The 16,677-nt window shown below is 43.2% G+C and overlaps 1 protein-coding gene across 3 annotated transcripts in view; it reads left to right on the top strand.

The window, feature by feature from the left end:
* Positions 1–12,988, top strand: part of LOC121001943 (cytochrome c oxidase assembly factor 1 homolog) — a 109,966-nt gene extending 96,978 nt beyond the window's left edge. For all 3 annotated transcript variants that reach the window (XM_040433216.1, XM_040433215.1, XM_040433214.1), the window contains 4 exons: positions 6,892–6,990; positions 10,853–11,004; positions 11,872–11,948; positions 12,881–12,988. In XM_040433216.1, the coding sequence (XP_040289150.1) occupies positions 6,897–6,990; positions 10,853–11,004; positions 11,872–11,948; positions 12,881–12,968 (411 nt within the window). In that variant the 5' untranslated portion in view covers positions 6,892–6,896 and the 3' untranslated portion in view covers positions 12,969–12,988. The remainder of the gene's footprint in view (positions 1–6,891; positions 6,991–10,852; positions 11,005–11,871; positions 11,949–12,880) is intronic.
* Positions 12,989–16,677: the final 3,689 nt, after the last annotated feature.

Here is a 16,677-nt window from a genome sequence, read left to right as displayed (position 1 = left end):
GTCAGCCAGTTTCATAGGTACAAAACTGCTGACAGATGCCCTTTAATGTGCTGATTTTCTGTGTTTATGCAGTGGTGTTTTTTTTTACATTAGTTTAGTGCTCTAATTATACTTTATTATAAGAAATGGCTTCCATCCTTTAACAATGTGAATCTTTGGGATAGCAAGAATGACATTCCCCTGGTTTCTTGTAATTAGTCGTTCATGTAACCACAGACTCCACCCTAATGACTGTGCATTGCCATGTATTTGTAACCTTGTTACCCACTGGGTGAGATGAATGCAGACACAGAGAAGGCACTTCTATGTTGATAAACTTGTACAGTGGTGTACACCCCACCCTCTTCTGCTGACTTTCTCGGGTTACTTAAACATGATTAGTGATAGTTTCTTGTAGTGATCTGTAAGAGCCTTCTGAATGTATGTCTTATCCAGTAATTACATTGGAAGTTCTGTGGTTTCAGTATAGGGAAGTGTATGGAAAGAGACATACCATAGAAGAAACCACTATGGCTTCAAGGGAACAAACAAGGAGGAAAGAGACCAAGTCAATGGTTGTATCATCCAGCACAATGAACAGAAACCAGGCGGGGTAACCGGTGGCATAAATCAGTATCAAATAGGGAAGCATTTGTTGACTCTGTCACTGTCACCTCTGGAATTCATGACTACCGGACAGAGGTTTTACATGTCTTATTTGCTCGTTGAACATCTAATTGAATACCTTGTCAAAGCAGCGGATGCCACTGTAGATGCAAAGTACCTTCCATTACTGTACATTGGTGTGTGTCACTTAGATATGTGGCCAGGTGGTCACCTGGCCCAGCACTGAAAATTGCATGAGTGGGCTGCATGTTATAATTAATTCTCAGTATGGTAATTTTAGAATATTTTTATACGTCAAGCTCAATCACTGTTGAGATCTGTTATAAATGAGTGATTCCACCCCAAACAAGGAACATGACTGATGTTAGCTTATTTTGCCCACTGATCTGATATAGAAAAAGTTCCTGATTTTTTTCCCCTTCCTTTTGTTGTTTTTCCCCCCTCCTCCCCCTAAATAAATGATTGAAGCCTTGGGCGGGTCCTCGGCTGTTATCTGTTTGTTCTCCATTTCTACCTCCGTGTACAGTAGCATGCATAGTTGAGGAGCTATCTGTTTACTTTATCACAGTACAAATCTGGTGGTTTCTCTGCGTCACTGTTCTAAATATGTAATGAAGAATAAAGGAAACGGAGACTGAACGAGAAAGAATTTTATACAAGCAGGGTGGATTTAAGAAACAAAATCAATATCCTGATGCTTTACTTGAACCATGCCATGATAAGTACAGTTTAATAACAATTTCATGTGGAGTAAGATAATTTCCATATTCTTCTAAGAAAGTAGTTTTTTTACAGTTAGATTATTTGGGGTTTTGACATTTGTTTCCAGGTTGTCTACATGCCTTTCTAGAACATTTATACCGCCAGTTGTAAATGTTGTCTTCTGATCATCCTCAATGCTTAATAACATAGTAGGCGTTGGATTGTCTTGATAAAGTATCATGGGAACCAGAGGTCGCAATAACGCCTGTACAAGCGCCATAGACGCCTGTTCAGGCCATTTTACTCCCTGGAAAAAGTCTAAGGCGTACCAATACGCCTTAGACTTTTCCCTGCTTTTCATCAGCGTAGGGCGTGCTGTGATCGGCACAGGCAGCGCAGCGATGCTGCCTGTGCCTGCAATAACTAATAACAAGGCTCCTTACAGCAAGGAGCTTTGCTATTGGTTGGTTCGGGCGGGCACCAGAGCAATACAGCGCCCTGCAGCAGGGGAAACTGAAAGGAGGAGGGGCTGGCTCCTGGGGGCGGCGGAAGCAAGCAGTGCCGGGCGCGCTGCGCAAGGACCCCTAGAAGCATGGTGGCGGATGAGCTGAAGACTACAGCCAGGGAGCGATGACGAGTATGACAGCGCGGTCATAAAGCCACTTTTACTCCTCTTCCCCTACAACCTGAACCAGTAAGTTTTGTGACAAGACGCAGAGCGCGGGATTTCTATTAATAACCCCCTGGAAGCCAAATTCCATTAGTTCAGGATTTACCTGGGGGTTTAGTGGAGTTGACACTGCGCTATGCCTGGACCCGATAATCGTAGTCACACCTAGCAGTGGAGATGTGGGCAGTTTTCTCGAGGCAGGGAGATAGGAGGAGAGGCTCTGGCAGATCTGTGGTTGCGCAGGACGACAGGACTACAACCCCCACAGAGCAGATTCTCTTCCTCATTCTCCATGATGCTGCAGCTCTCTAAATAATGGGCAAATATAGTAGAAGAGTCTCCAGCCTGGAGCAGTCACTTCCCAAGTCCAGGGCTTCTCTGCTCGGCCAGAGGGTCCATGCACAGACGCTATGCAAACGTGTCCATCATCCCACTGAGTCAATGGTAAAAATTCACGCTGCCCCAACTGGTTACACCAACTCTCCCGTCACACAGAAGGGTCCTGAGCACACGGACAAGGGTCTTCTTGATGGGACAGTCCCTCTAGTTCTTACTGCCCTGTGCATTACTCACATACACCAGTCACCGAGCAAAGAAACACCCAGTGCAGCACACGCCATGGCCACCGCATTATCACATGTAGCCAGGATCCAGCTCACATTCATGTCTGCAGCTCTGAAGGAATGATGGTGGTTGCAGTTCCCCTTCATAAATACCCACCTCTTAAGCCCCGTTCACATCACTGCTATTTATTTCTGTTGTTCTGCTCATCTAACGGAGCAGAACAATGAAAATAACGAAAGTGCTGGATCGGGTACATAAGGGGGAGTTTTTGTCATATGTTCAATGTACACAAAAAACGTATATATTAACGGACGCCTCAGACAGATGCCGTACTGTGGCATCCGTCACTATGGAGTTCCATTGCAAAAAGAAATATATGCTTAGTGTACCACGTTTTTCCATCCTGCAAAGTCCAGCAAAAAAACGTATAGGCTGAAGTATATATTTATTTATTTATTTACACAGTGGAACTCTATGGTGACGGCATCCGTTAACATATAATCTGCAACAGAGGCTCCAAACACAGTGGGCAAGTGCAGGCCTACATATTATGTATTTGAATTACCGCAACTTTCATACTCTGCCTCGGGTAAAAATACTCCTCAAAAATGGTCAGAGGAGTATTTTTACTCTTCCGGAAAAAATGTAGTGCGACCTCTGATGGGAACCTAAACCTTTGCTGAAACCGCAAAGGTGCAGAAGTACTTCTCAGAGCAGTCTGCACCTTTACATTTTATTGGCTCTGCTTGGCTTTTCCAGTAGGCAGAGTACGGGTCCTTACCAAGTATATGGGGTCTGTACTCCACATGGTGCAAAAGCTGTGCACAGCCGATAAACCCATAGGCACAGAGCACTCTGGGAGGCGAAGCTGCACCTTTATGCTCTCTGCAAATGTTTACGTATTCTGTAAAAAATTCTACTGTTAACTTTTTGTGTTAACAAATTCCTACCAGCTCTCAGTTGGAGTTCCTGAGAGCATATGATAAGGTGAGCTTTGACAACTATTCACATGGTGCGGTGCTGCTTGGCGGCCATTGTTGCTGTGATGCTGTGCTGGTAGGGCCCAATGCCAGGGTGGCATTGCCAAGCAGCAGGGGTGCTGTTTGGCTGCTGAGTCCTGCCGTATGCTGGTGTGGTGCTGTGGCCCCTGTGGTCGCCACGCAGTGCCGTGCCAAAGTTAGAGTAGGTTCCCACTCGAGGAGGCAACCTTGTCGTGGTGAGTGGGCTTATGCTTTTTGATCAAAATGTGTACTAATAACTCATGTAAACATGCAAAATAGGGGCCTGTATACTATTTATGTCACGGGTAGTACGGGGAAGGAAAGACAACCAAGGGGAACAACAACAAAACAACAACAGACTAGGCCTCAAACCTAGGGAACAGAGAGGTCACCTCCTAGCAATTCCAGATTTTTTCCCTAAGCTGCTAATATGTGCAAATCTCAAAGGTAGAAATGCACATGCACAGGAACCTGAAACACTGCACCAAACCCTCAGCTAAGGGAACAGAGAAAGAGGCAACCGTCTCCTTCCAAACTTAAGGAGCTAGTGTCTCCCTGAGGCCTAGTCAGAACAGACAAAACAGAAAAGGACTTAGCTTGAGAAGCAACTGGAATAGGAGAACCACCACACAAGCAGAGCACTCCACAGAAGAACTATCAGCCGCAGCGAAACAAGTGAGAGGCGGAACATATAAAGAGCTACCTGACTGATAATGGCAGCATCTGCGAAGGGGTGGAAACCTGTCAGCAACAATGAAAACAAGAGAGATCTGTCAGATAGACTCCTGAGTCTTCTGTCTATTTGAACTTCTAAGATCTCTCCCAGGGCTGATTTATGGTGCTGAAAAGCGATGTTAATTATGCTGAGAAGCAGTTTCAGATCAAAGCATAGCATGAGGAGGTGTGATCCAGGTTTATTCTTGTTTTTGGAACTTTTTGTGTTATGTTGGCTTTCCACTGTGTTGCAAGGCCATGTCCATATATGTAGTAGTCAAATGTTAGAGCCAACAATGACTTCTGAAGTGGGAATACATGGTGGCCCCCGTACACATTAGTGTAACATCAGCTGCTGGTTTTGGTGGGACTGGCTGACAATATAATGTGTATGGAGAGCTCCCAACTCTCCCCCGAGAGACAATAAAGAAGTGAAAGATCAGATCAAGAAGTGGCGCCAGTTATTAGGCTTAGTGGCCAGTGTGAAAACCGCGGGATTATTTATTTTTTTTAAATATAGATGGTGACATGGAAAGTTGAAAATAACCATGAAAAATTCTTTCAAAATATGATTAACAGAAAAAAGCGATTTTAAACAATAGGTCATTTTCTGATGACACATTCCCATTAAGTATAAAGATGGTGGTAATTCCGTATTAGTTATGGACTTTATTATAAAACCAATAAAAAGAGAATTGAAAAGAAAAGTATAGAGATGGTGGTGTACAGTGTTTCTATTGATGTCTACAGAGAAGAAAAGAAAGTCATGACAATAATAGCTGAAAAATCTCATAATGTTCTTGTGCAGAGATAAAAAAATATGCTTCGCTCTAATCTTAGACAAAAAAATGACACTCCATCTGTGAGATGTCAATTTCAAACATAATGGAGGCGAATTCTACACAACATATGTAGTGTATCTGTACTAAGTATGGTATTCTAAAACTGCTTCATGCTAATTGTAATCCATTTAATTGCATTTCATTTACCGTATTTTTCACCCTATAGGACGCACTCCCCCCCCCCCCCCCAAAAGTGGGGGGGAAATAACAGTGTGTCTTATGGGGCGAATGCTGCGATTTTGCTGAATTTTCAGTTAAACACCCGCCGCAATGCGGGTGTATCAGCTGTGAGGGAGGAGGGGCCGGCATCTGCTTTTATAATGACAGCGGGGCCCGTGCAGTGACTGTATTCTACTACACGGGCCCCGCTCACTGTATAATCGTATCTGTAATAGTTAATTGTTATGTATATAATCGCATAATCAGCGCCTGTATACTTACAACTACAAGCGCTCGGTGGGTAGCAGAGAGGAGGGAGGAGGCAGGCCGGGAGGATGGGCGCTGGCAGCGTGAGTCACTACGTCACGCGCCTGCGCCGCCCACTTTATGAATGAAGCAGGCGGCATGGGCGCATGACGTAGTGACTCACGCTGCCAGTGCCCGTCCTCCCGGCCTGCCTCCTCCCTCCTCTCTGCTACCCACCGAGCGCTTGTAGTTGTAAGTATACAGGCGCTGATTACCTGATTATATACATAACAATTAACTATTACAGATACGATTATACAGTGAGCGGGGTCCGTGTAGTAGAATACAGTCACTGCACGGGCCCCGCTGTCATTATAAAAGCAGATGCGACCCCCACCCCCTGTATTGAGGGTCATTCACTACAGAGACACTGTTATGTCTTCAAAGGGGCCTGTTAAAGAGAAGATTTCATAGAATGCCAACTAATGTTATGGCCATCTTCATATTAATTTCGGGCAAGGAGATCACAAGTTGCAATAGACACCTAACCAAGGTTGGAAGTAAAGTAAAATAGAACAAAATGCAATTAAATCTTTAAAAAAAAGTGGAATTTCGTCTTCCCGTCTGAATGGTTTCCTCTTGTTTACATTCCTTACTGTCCAAGATTATCCCTCACGTCTTGTATCTGCTCTGGACTGAGACTACAAAGCTAAAGAGTTCTAGAAAGGTCAACGCTTTATCTTTTAGTGCAATTACTTTTGAAGACGTGTAAATTAGCGTAGATTTTGCTAATCCCATCAAGTGGCTTAAAGATTCTGGAAACCAACTTGTGCTTCAGAGAAAATCCTACAAAGATGATCTGACTTGGTTCGTGGATGTCAGTGGCGCAGTGCCAGTAAAGCGGGTGTTCATTATACATAACTGTATTAGACATTCATAATTGTATGACTAAACTCAAATTATAAAAAAATATTTAAAAAAAAAACAATATGAGATGAGACAAGAATGTGTTTTAGTAAACATACGATTTTGACATGGCAGATAAAGTGTTGGCACCCATCCAATGTAGTAGGTGCTGCAGAATCTTTTTATTGTCTGACATCTTATGATGGAAACAATGTAAAAAGTCTGTGTAGCCATAAATATAGAATAAAAGACAGAGGACTAAACAAACACCGTTCTACCTACACACAGGTGTCTTTGTATTTAGTACTGAATGTTGAATACTATGGTCCTTCTTCACTATGTCATTTCTCTGGGCCAGCAAGGTGACTGTAAAAATACAAAAAGGACAAAACAAAAATGTGAGGCGGACAGCATTTACACCCAAGACACTATTGAGAATGGGCAACAAAAGAAGACTCAACATCTGTGTTTGTTTCTACAGGAAAGATGCCAGTGCCTTTGAGGAGCCTTCAGCAGTTGGCCATATATTTGGGTGTAGTGTCAGGAGGAGGATGTGCCATGATGTATTATTTGATTCAGAGTAAGTGGAATGCGCAGCTTATATTATTTGGTTCTCTTCCTTTCTCGCATACCCCAGATTTTTACATTGTTTGCTTCTATGAAGACACATTGAGCAATTCAAAGTTTAAATGTGTATTTCCTTTCGGGAAGGCGCTGTGCTGTCTGCTACTTGATACATGATAAAATATAGCAGACATGTTTATGTACCGATTGTTATGAGGCTAAGCGATGGCTTATAGTGTCTGAAAATGTCCAGTACTCCCACTATTGCATGGTTGTCAGTAATCACATAACACCGTCTGGACGAGTACTGTGTTTACACAGTTATCCAATACACATATCGGTGGTGGACTAGAACAATTTTACAAGCTTACCTTTGTGTCCCTGGACAAAGGGCCAATCACGGAGAAAATGAACTTTGATGTGATATACAGATGAGTTTGCAAGTGCCCAGTGGGTGGTCTTGAGCCATGCAAGTGCTCAGGCTCTCTACCGAACCCTGCCCCCTTTGGTCCTCCGGCAGTACAGTCACTCATGCCAGTGCCCACTGTGAATTCTGAGATGGGTAAGCCACTGAAAGGGAATTTGTCACCAGGAAATTCACTGTAAAACTAGACACAGTGCTTTGTAGTGCTAGCTTGGCTGAAGGTAATGATACTGTTCAGTTAGTGACCCATTGTTTCCATCTGGAGAAAAAGTACTGTTAATCCATATGCAAATGAGCAGCTAAGTGCACCGAGGGTGGGTCCAAGCCATACTGTGCACCCTTGAACCTCCTGCTTCCTCTTCCTCTTTCCTATATTGACAGGGCAAGATGACTGTGCAGAAATCTCTCCCTGTCAATGAAGAAGGCGAGGGAGCGGCAGGCACAGGAAGCAGGGCTGCACAGACTGACATGGGCCCGCCTTTGGTGCACTTAATTGCTCATTTGCATATGGATTAAAAGTATTTTTTTCCAGAATGAACCAAAAGTAAGTGAAAAGTATTATTACATTTAGCTGAGCTAACCCTAATTTCTTGTGAATTATTAAAGGGTGTCTGTCAGTGCCTTTCTCCCTCTTAAACGAAGGAGTTTAGTGAGACCAGCGCTTTCTACGGTTGAAGGCTTTTATGGAAGATCATACAGTAAAACAGTCCGATAAAAGCTCATGAAAATAACAAAGGTGAAATGGGATAATGACAAGAAAGTGGCCAGAGATGGGAGGTGGTATACACGGAGAAGGCTGCATTGCTATGGTAACAGGGACGCTACGGAGTACTGACAACGCTGTCCGTATACAGTACAGACCAAAAGTTTGGACACACCTTCTCATTCAAAGAGTTTTCTTTATTTTCATGACTATGAAGGCATCAAAACTATGAATTAACACATGTGGAATTATATACATAACAAACAAGTGTGAAACAACTGAAAATAAGTCATATTCTAGGTTCTTCAAAGTAGCCACCTTTTGCTTTGATTACTGCTTTGCACACTCTTGGCATTCTCTTGATGAGCTTCAAGAGGTAGTCCCCTGAAATGGTTTTCACTTCACAGGTGTGCCCTGTCAGGTTTAATAAGTGGGATTTCTTGCCTTATAAATGGGGTTGGGACCATCAGTGGCATTGAGGAGAAGTCAGGTGGATAGTCCTACTGAATAGACTGTTAGAATTTGTATTATGGCAAGAAAAAAGCAGCTAAGTAAAGAAAAACGAGTGGCCATCATTACTTTAAGAAATGAAGGTCAGTCAGTCAGCCGAAAAATTGGGAAAACTTTGAAAGTAAGGGCTATTTGACCATGAAGGAGAGTGATGGGGTGCTGCGCCAGAAGACCTGGCCTCCACAGTCACCGGACCTGAACCCAATCGAGATGGTTTGGGGTGAGCTGGACCGCAGAGTGAAGGCAAAAGGGCCAACAAGTGCTAAGCATCTCTGGGAACTCCTTCAAGACTGTTGGAAGACCATTTCAGGGGACTACCTCTTGAAGCTCATCAAGAGAATGCCAAGAGTGTGCAAAGCAGTAATCAAAGCAAAAGGTGGCTACTTTGAAGAACCTAGAATATGACATATTTTCAGTTGTTTCACACTTGTTTGTTATGTATATAATTCCACATGTGTTAATTCATAGTTTTGATGCCTTCATAGTCATTAAAATAAAGAAAACTCTTTGAATGAGAAGGTGTGTCCAAAAATTTGGTCTGTACTGTATATGTCTGACAAATAGTATACGGTCAATAAATGTCCGTATCTGAAGAAGGGGTTGTATTCTGAAACACATTATTGGCCTCTTTTACTGTATGTACTTCAATAAAAGGCATTTAGCTTTTTAGTTACGTCATAGAATTGCGTTATGGTCCGTGGTAACGGAATCCATAACGCAAATCTGCTTTTACCACCAAACGAAGCGTAAACGAATTTCCTAACCTGAAATTCGCTCATCTCTACTCAGGACCTTTTTACTCCTTCACTGTATTTTACATAGCCAGTTACCCTTTTTGGTCCTCAAAATCCAGCAGCAAGTCTACAGAAGATGGTACATTCACACGACTGTATTATTTTATCCGCATCCGATCCACATTTTGCGGAATAGATGCGGATCCATTCATTTCTATGGGTGAATAAAATGTGCGGACAACATTCAGTATGTTGTCTGCATCCGTGTTTCCGCATTTCTAGTCCGCAAAAATATGAAGCTTGTCCTACTATTGCAAAAAGGTTCAAGGAATCCAGCTCCACTTCGATAAAGGAATCTTTATTTTGCTTGCGGTAAAATCACATCCAATTGTGGTTACAAAAAGTCTTGTCTACGCGAAACGCGAGTTGTCTCTGGTAGCCCGAAACGCGTAGACAAGACTTTTTGTAACCACAATTGGATGTGATTTTACCGCAAGCAAAATAAAGATTCCTTTATCGAAGTGGAGCTGGATTCCTTGAACCTTTTTGCATTTGTGTTACCCGGGCCTGACACGGGTTTTCCGTGCTCACAGGTGAAGGAGGGACAGGTGAGAGCTGCTGAACTTTCCTTGTCCTACTATTGTCCGCACAGATCGGTCCTCAGCCCCATTCAAGTCCATGGATTTTCAAATTGCGGATGTCATACAGAATGGTTTCCGTATGTCATCCGTTTTTTTTTGCGGATCCGTTTCTGTATTTTTGAAGGCCTTAATATATGTATATTTTTTCTATATCTTTTTTTTTTTTCTTCCATTTTTTGCGGACTGTAAAAAACGGAAGACATACGGAACACAAACGGAAGTCATTTGTCCGCAAAATGCGGACACACGGTTCTGTTATTTGCGGAAAGGATTACACACGGTCGTGTGAATGTACCCTAATCTTTATGCATGTCTAGTTGTTGTGGCTTGTCACAACATCAGGTGAGCCTCGTATCACACTTGTATCATTCCTTTCCCCATGGCTATCATCCCATGTCACCACGTTCTGCTTCTTTTTCTTTCTCAACAGTAAATGATATTAAAGTAATGTGTCTGAAGACTTTATCTTACAATCTCTGGTCTCACCAGCAGTATTCTCCAGGAAATTCCTCAGCCCACAGTACAGGTCCTCTCCAGAAAGTGGTACAGGGATATACAGTATCTGGTTATGGGTTCTCTTCAGACACACTAGATCACAATGCATATTCATGTAGTGGTTAGGGACTGGGTACAGAAATATTTTTTCTAACTCCACCATAAATATGCCTGCTTGAGTTGAATGAACTGGCGTGTAAGTTTGATAGAGTGAAAATACGCAATCCCCAGATCTGTGGTGCAACCCATTTAAAACAACAGGATTGTACAGGTTGAGATCCAGCGGCAGACAATGGAGGACAGTCTGCCAGGTAATTTATGAATAATAATGGCTTTCTAACTGATGCAACTTATCTTTCTTAAAATTTTAGAGTCATTTGCCCAGAAAGAATATTACTTGGGTGCACTGGAAAAACTTGAATCTCAGTCTAATGTTCTAGAGATGTTAGGAGCACCACCACTTAAGGTCCACAATCTCCGACTGACAGACAAATACAACCACATTGACAAGACAACAGCCCAGGTAGGTTGTACTGTATATACTACAACATAATGTCATATAAATTAGATTATGACAATGTGCCACCAATCTGTATTAGCCCTATGGATGATGCTGTATTTTCCACGGAAACAAGATGCATGCCACATAGAGCATTAATATTTTTATGTTGGAGATGGTTTATCCATAGATATTTAATATGTATTGTCAGCATAACACCCTTGATCGTGGGGTTCTTTTACACAGGGTAGTTTCAGACCCAAGCAAGTACCGTACACAAGTCGATTGGGGGTCATTTTTACTGAATGTGGGACTAATGATCGTTACTATGAGAGTCCATCCTCCATTCAGTTTGGATGCTGTCCACAGTATATCTCCTTAGATAGGGTTATGTGGCTTATGGTGCCACATGAAAGATGCCATCGCCCTTCAAACGACAGTTTGCTCATTTGTCGGGTAACTGGCAGCATGTTTACTGAAGGCAATAATCAGGAACAAGCATTTTTAGTTCCCAATCATCAGCCTGTGTAAAAGGGCCCTTACTTTGTAACCGTTATCGTAGCTCCTCTCCACACATTGCCCTGGTAACAGGAAACCGAATTCTGAATTTCACTTTTGGCATGACTGGAGAAGAAACCACCCAGTAGATCTAAGACAGAATAAGACTGGTAAAGTGAAGCTTTTATATGTGAAATGTTAAAATTAGAGTTTCCTTTTAAATAAGACATCACTTTGGATTTCTAATATAACTCACTTTAAGCACATGCACACATGAATCTCTACTAACTTCCATAAAGGCAAGTATGGTATTATTAGCTGATGTCATGCGATGGGAATTTTTATAATGTGTTTGTCATTTGTTTTGTACTACTGTGTTTCATGTGCTTCCAGATCAAGATACCAGTGTCAGGAACCACAATGGGCGGGTATCTCTATAGCTCAGCTGTCAAAGACCAATTCAACCGAAGGTGTGTACGGACAACAAAGACTGTGTATTACTTGTGATGGGCTTTTTTTTTCTTCTTGTGTCATCTAGTTTTAATCCTGGTAGTAAGGGCTCTTTCACACCTGCGTTCTTTTCTTCCGGCATAGAGTTCCGTCGTCGGGGCTCTATGCCGGAAGAATCCTGATCAGTTTTATCCCCATGTATTCTGTATGGAGAGAAATCCGTTCAGGATGCATCAGGATGTCTTCAGTTCCGGAACGGAACGTTTTTTGGCCGGAGAAAATACCGCAGCATGCTGCGCTTTTTGCTCCGGTCAAAAATCCTGAACGCTTGCCGCAAGGACAGATCCGGAATTAATGCCCATTGAAAGGCATTAATCCGGATCCGGCCTAAAGCTAAACATCGTTTCGGTACATTACCGGATCCGACGTTTAGCTTTTTCTGAATGGTTACCATGGCTGCCAGGACACTAAAGTCCTGTTTGCCATGGTAAAGTGTAGTGGGGAGCGGGGGAGCAGTGGAGCAGTATACTTACCGTCCGTGCGGCTCCCGGGGCGCTTCAGTGACGTCAGGGCGCCCCACGCGCATGGATCACATCATCCATGCGCATGGGGTGCTCTGACGTCATTCTGGAGCGCCCCGGGAGCCGCACGGACGGTAAGTATACTGCTCCCCCGCTCCCCACTACTACTATGGCAGCCAGGACTTTAATAGCGTCCTGGGTGCCATAGTAACCCTGAACGCATTTTGAAGACGGATCCGTCTTCAAATGCTTTCAGTTCACTTGCGGTGTTACGGATCCGGCGGGCACCTCCGGCAAATGGAGTACACGCCGGATCCAGACAACGCAAGTGTGAAAGAGGCCTTAGTAAGCAAAATGTTCTGAAACAGTTGAAAATTATTGTAACCAACAAAATAATCCTGGGTCTAATGAAGACTTTTTTTGCCCCTTAGGTGGAATCTCCAAGATGTCATTTTAAAACTGAATAACGGTGAAAGTGTCTCGATTTACCACTCCGATAGTGAGGGGGATGACAAGTAGTCATGTCTCTTAATTGTGCACATGAAAATGCCAAACATCAACTATGTTTTTTAGATCTCTTCTTACACAAAGTTGTTTTGAAGGTGAATCTAGACTGAATCTGCGGACAAATGCTGCTACCAACCACTGTGCAGCTTTCATCATTTAAGAGCAATATGTGAAATTGGTCTCTACAGACAAGGACAGTTCTTCTAGACCTGACCTAATGGTTTGTGTTGCTCCTACTACAATGTTCTTGTCATGGGTTCCATTCTCAAGGTTGGCACCATCTGCATTTAGGTGGGGTTCTCCACTATCCAGTTAGGCCAAACGATTCAAGCCTTGCATGACGAGCATTTATATTTTCATATCCCCCATTTGTATGTGAAATATAAAGGGGGAATATTCAAGAAAAAATTCCAAAAAGAAACACAGGTAAAAAAAAACATCCCAGTCTTGATGTGATGTCTCATCTCTATTCTATGGTCAGGTGGTTTAATTCTAGATTATGTCGGCCTGCTGCCGTGTCACCCAACAAACCAATAATTATTTATTACTTTGTAGTTTCCTTTCTACTCTCAGGTTTAATTCTGGTGCCATGCCATCCAACAAACCAATAATTATGTCTTTGTGTGAATAAAGATCTGTTGTCTGTTCTGGACATCCTGACTCAGGCTTTAGATATACCTCTTGTATACATCCATGTAATTTAGAGCTTGGGCTTTTCTGTGTTTGGAATAATTAAAAGAGTCAATATTAGATTGACCAATTAGTTGTCTGAAGGGGACATGGCACACATGCAGGCACTACAGCCTCTTCATCTGCACACTCTACTTAGTAGCTTAAAGGGTTTCTGTCACCCCATTAAACAGTTTATTTTATTTTTTTTCTTTACTAATAATCCCTATAGTGCGATCTCATGATACATAAGCAAATTAATCATTTTGGTTCAGTAGAATTTGCTAAAAATCGATTTTTAAAATATGCTAATTACCTTGCTACCAGCAAGTAGGGCGGCTACTTGCTGGTAGCAGCCGCATCCTCCGATCGTAATAACGCCCCCTCGGCATGCTGATTGACAGGGCCAGGGAAGGGAATCGTTCTCTGCTGGCGCTGTTAGAATTTGAAATCTCGCGCCTGCGCCGTACCTGGCTTCAATCGGCGCAGGCGCACTGAGAGGCGGCCGCTCGCTCGACCGCTCCATCCTCAATGCGCCTGCGTCGATGACGTCATCGCATACACCCGGAAGAGAAGACGCTGGCATCGCTGGAATGAGGCGGAGAGCCGCCTCTCAGTGCGCCTGCGCCGATTGAAGCCAGGTACGGCGCAGGCGCGAGATTTCAAATTCTAACAGCGCCAGCAGAGAACGATTCCCTTCCCTGGCCCTGTCAATCAGCATGCCGAGGGGGCGTTATTAGGATCGGAGGATGCGGCTGCTACCAGCAAGTAGCCGCCCTACTTGCTGGTAGCAAGGTAATTAGCATATTTTAAAAATCGATTTTTAGAAAATTCTACTGAACCAAAATGATTAATTTGCTTATGTATCATGAGATCGCACTATAGGGATTATTAGTAAAGAAAAAAAAAAAAACGGTTTAATGGGGTGACAGAAGCCCTTTAAAATCCGAAGAGTTGGGCTCCCACTTTAGTGCATCTCTTGATTATTGAAGAAAAAAAAAGTTGCAGCTTATAATTTTTTCCAGAATTTTGATGTCTTATAGGGAAAAAATTCCAGAAAAAAAAAAAGTTTACACAGACAATTTGCCCCCTCACCACAGCATACTGAATGAGCCCTAAAACTGAATATCTAGCTAGGCGGTGCTCCCCCACAGTTAAAGTCCCAGCTGATCTGGACATCAGTAGGGATCTTCTTTCAGGCTGCTCACTCAGATTCCAGTTAGTAGTTGTAATAATCGGCTAGTAAACCCATATAGGACATACTGTGTCACACTTAATTCGGGGGTGGAGTGGTAACTCAGCTGTGGACGAGAGTTGAAAAAAACATGTTTCCTATAGGGTCACTCAACATATCGCCAATTCCTAATCCATAGAAATAACTACTAATTTGTTTAGTTCAGTTTTGTTGAGAGGGGAATTACCAGAACAGGAGAATGATAGCAGAAATGAGCGATTTTGGTAATTTTATTAAAATAATCGTAAAACTTTCTACAAACCTCAGATTTAGGCATTATTTTAAAAAAATATATACCGTATGCTACATTATATCAGCTAATTAGAACCCTTTTGTCACATTGTTCAAAAATTTTGACTCCAAGGTCTGGATACCTCTGTGCTGGTGAGCTCCTTACTTCTCATCCCTTTAAGGGGCCCAAATTCACTGCTGAAGTGGAATGACATCCTGCAAGTGGACCAGATATCTCACCGACTGTCTAGTTACCTTTAGAGCTGTTTTTTTTCCCTCAACATCTTGGTTTGTTCCTAAAGGGTAGAGTGAAAACTCTATTTGCACTTGTGAAATAATAAAAATACTACCTATTCTGGTATTGCTTATGTGCAAACATAGCAGTAAGGGTAGCTGCACATGGTGCAGAAAGTCTACAAGAAATCTCCGTCAAAACCCCACAAAAAGCCACGCTATTTAACACCTTTTTGGTGCAGATTTTCCACAGATCTCACCTTTCCACTGAAGAAAAATAAATATTTCAAAATCCGCATAGCAGCTCCATTTCCACACCTAAGGAAAATGTACATGAGATTTCTCTGATCTCATCCATTTTGCTGGTACTATTATGCTGATGTTTTTCCGCACAAGATTTTGCATCATGTTCAGGCACCCAATGGGTGGGTTCACACGTTGCGTAAACGCTGCAGAGTCTCCACAGCGGAATTTCAAAAACACCTTTAGGGCTCATGCACGAGGCCGTTGCCCCACCGTGGCTGTATTGCAGCCCCCATACGACAGGTCCACAATACACGGGGCACCAGCTGTGTACACCCCACATCACAGATGCGGACCCATTCACTGGAATGGGTCCTCAAACCCGGAGATGCGGTGCAGAAGCACGGATCGGAACCACTACGAAGTGCTTCCATGGTGTTTCTGGCTGTGCCTCCGCACCGCAAAAAAGTAGTCCATGCACTAACTTTTTTTGCAGTGAGGACTGTCAGATGCAGATTGTGGACCCCATTCAAATGAATGGGTCCGCGATCCGCATGCGACTTGGTGCCCGTGCATAGTGGACCGCAATTTGCAGTCTGCAGCACAGGCACGGAGCCCCTACGTTCGTGGCCATGAGCCCTTAAAAGTAGTTCCAGACACTGATGGTCTGTCCTTTCATAGTTCCTACGCTTACTCGGCAGATCTGTACATTAAAGGGGTAGTCCAGTTACATTAAGTTATCCCCTATCCACGGGAAAACTATTAGATCGGTGGCGGTGCTACTACCGAGACCCCTAACGATCACAAGAATGGAGGCCCCATACCCCCCCCTGCAATGAATGGAGCAACTGGTCATGCATGCGTGTGTCTACTCCATTAATTTCTATGGGATTTCCTTAGATAGTCGAGCGCTGTACCTGAACTCGCCAACAATGTAACGTATATGCTCCCTGGAATGTAAGCCCCCATTCTTAGGAGATGAGCCAAAAGCCAACAGCTATCTAATGTGTATAGACTGCAGTTTGGACGTACCTGTATTCTGCCAATGGACTGCAGAAAGGTTAAAACCCAAGTCACACTACACCGCTGACAGAAGAGACAGCACGCAGG

Source organism: Bufo bufo, chromosome 5, assembly GCF_905171765.1.
Source record: "Bufo bufo chromosome 5, aBufBuf1.1, whole genome shotgun sequence".
Taxonomy (NCBI): domain Eukaryota; kingdom Metazoa; phylum Chordata; class Amphibia; order Anura; family Bufonidae; genus Bufo; species Bufo bufo.
This window is presented reverse-complemented; position numbering and strand designations above follow the sequence as displayed.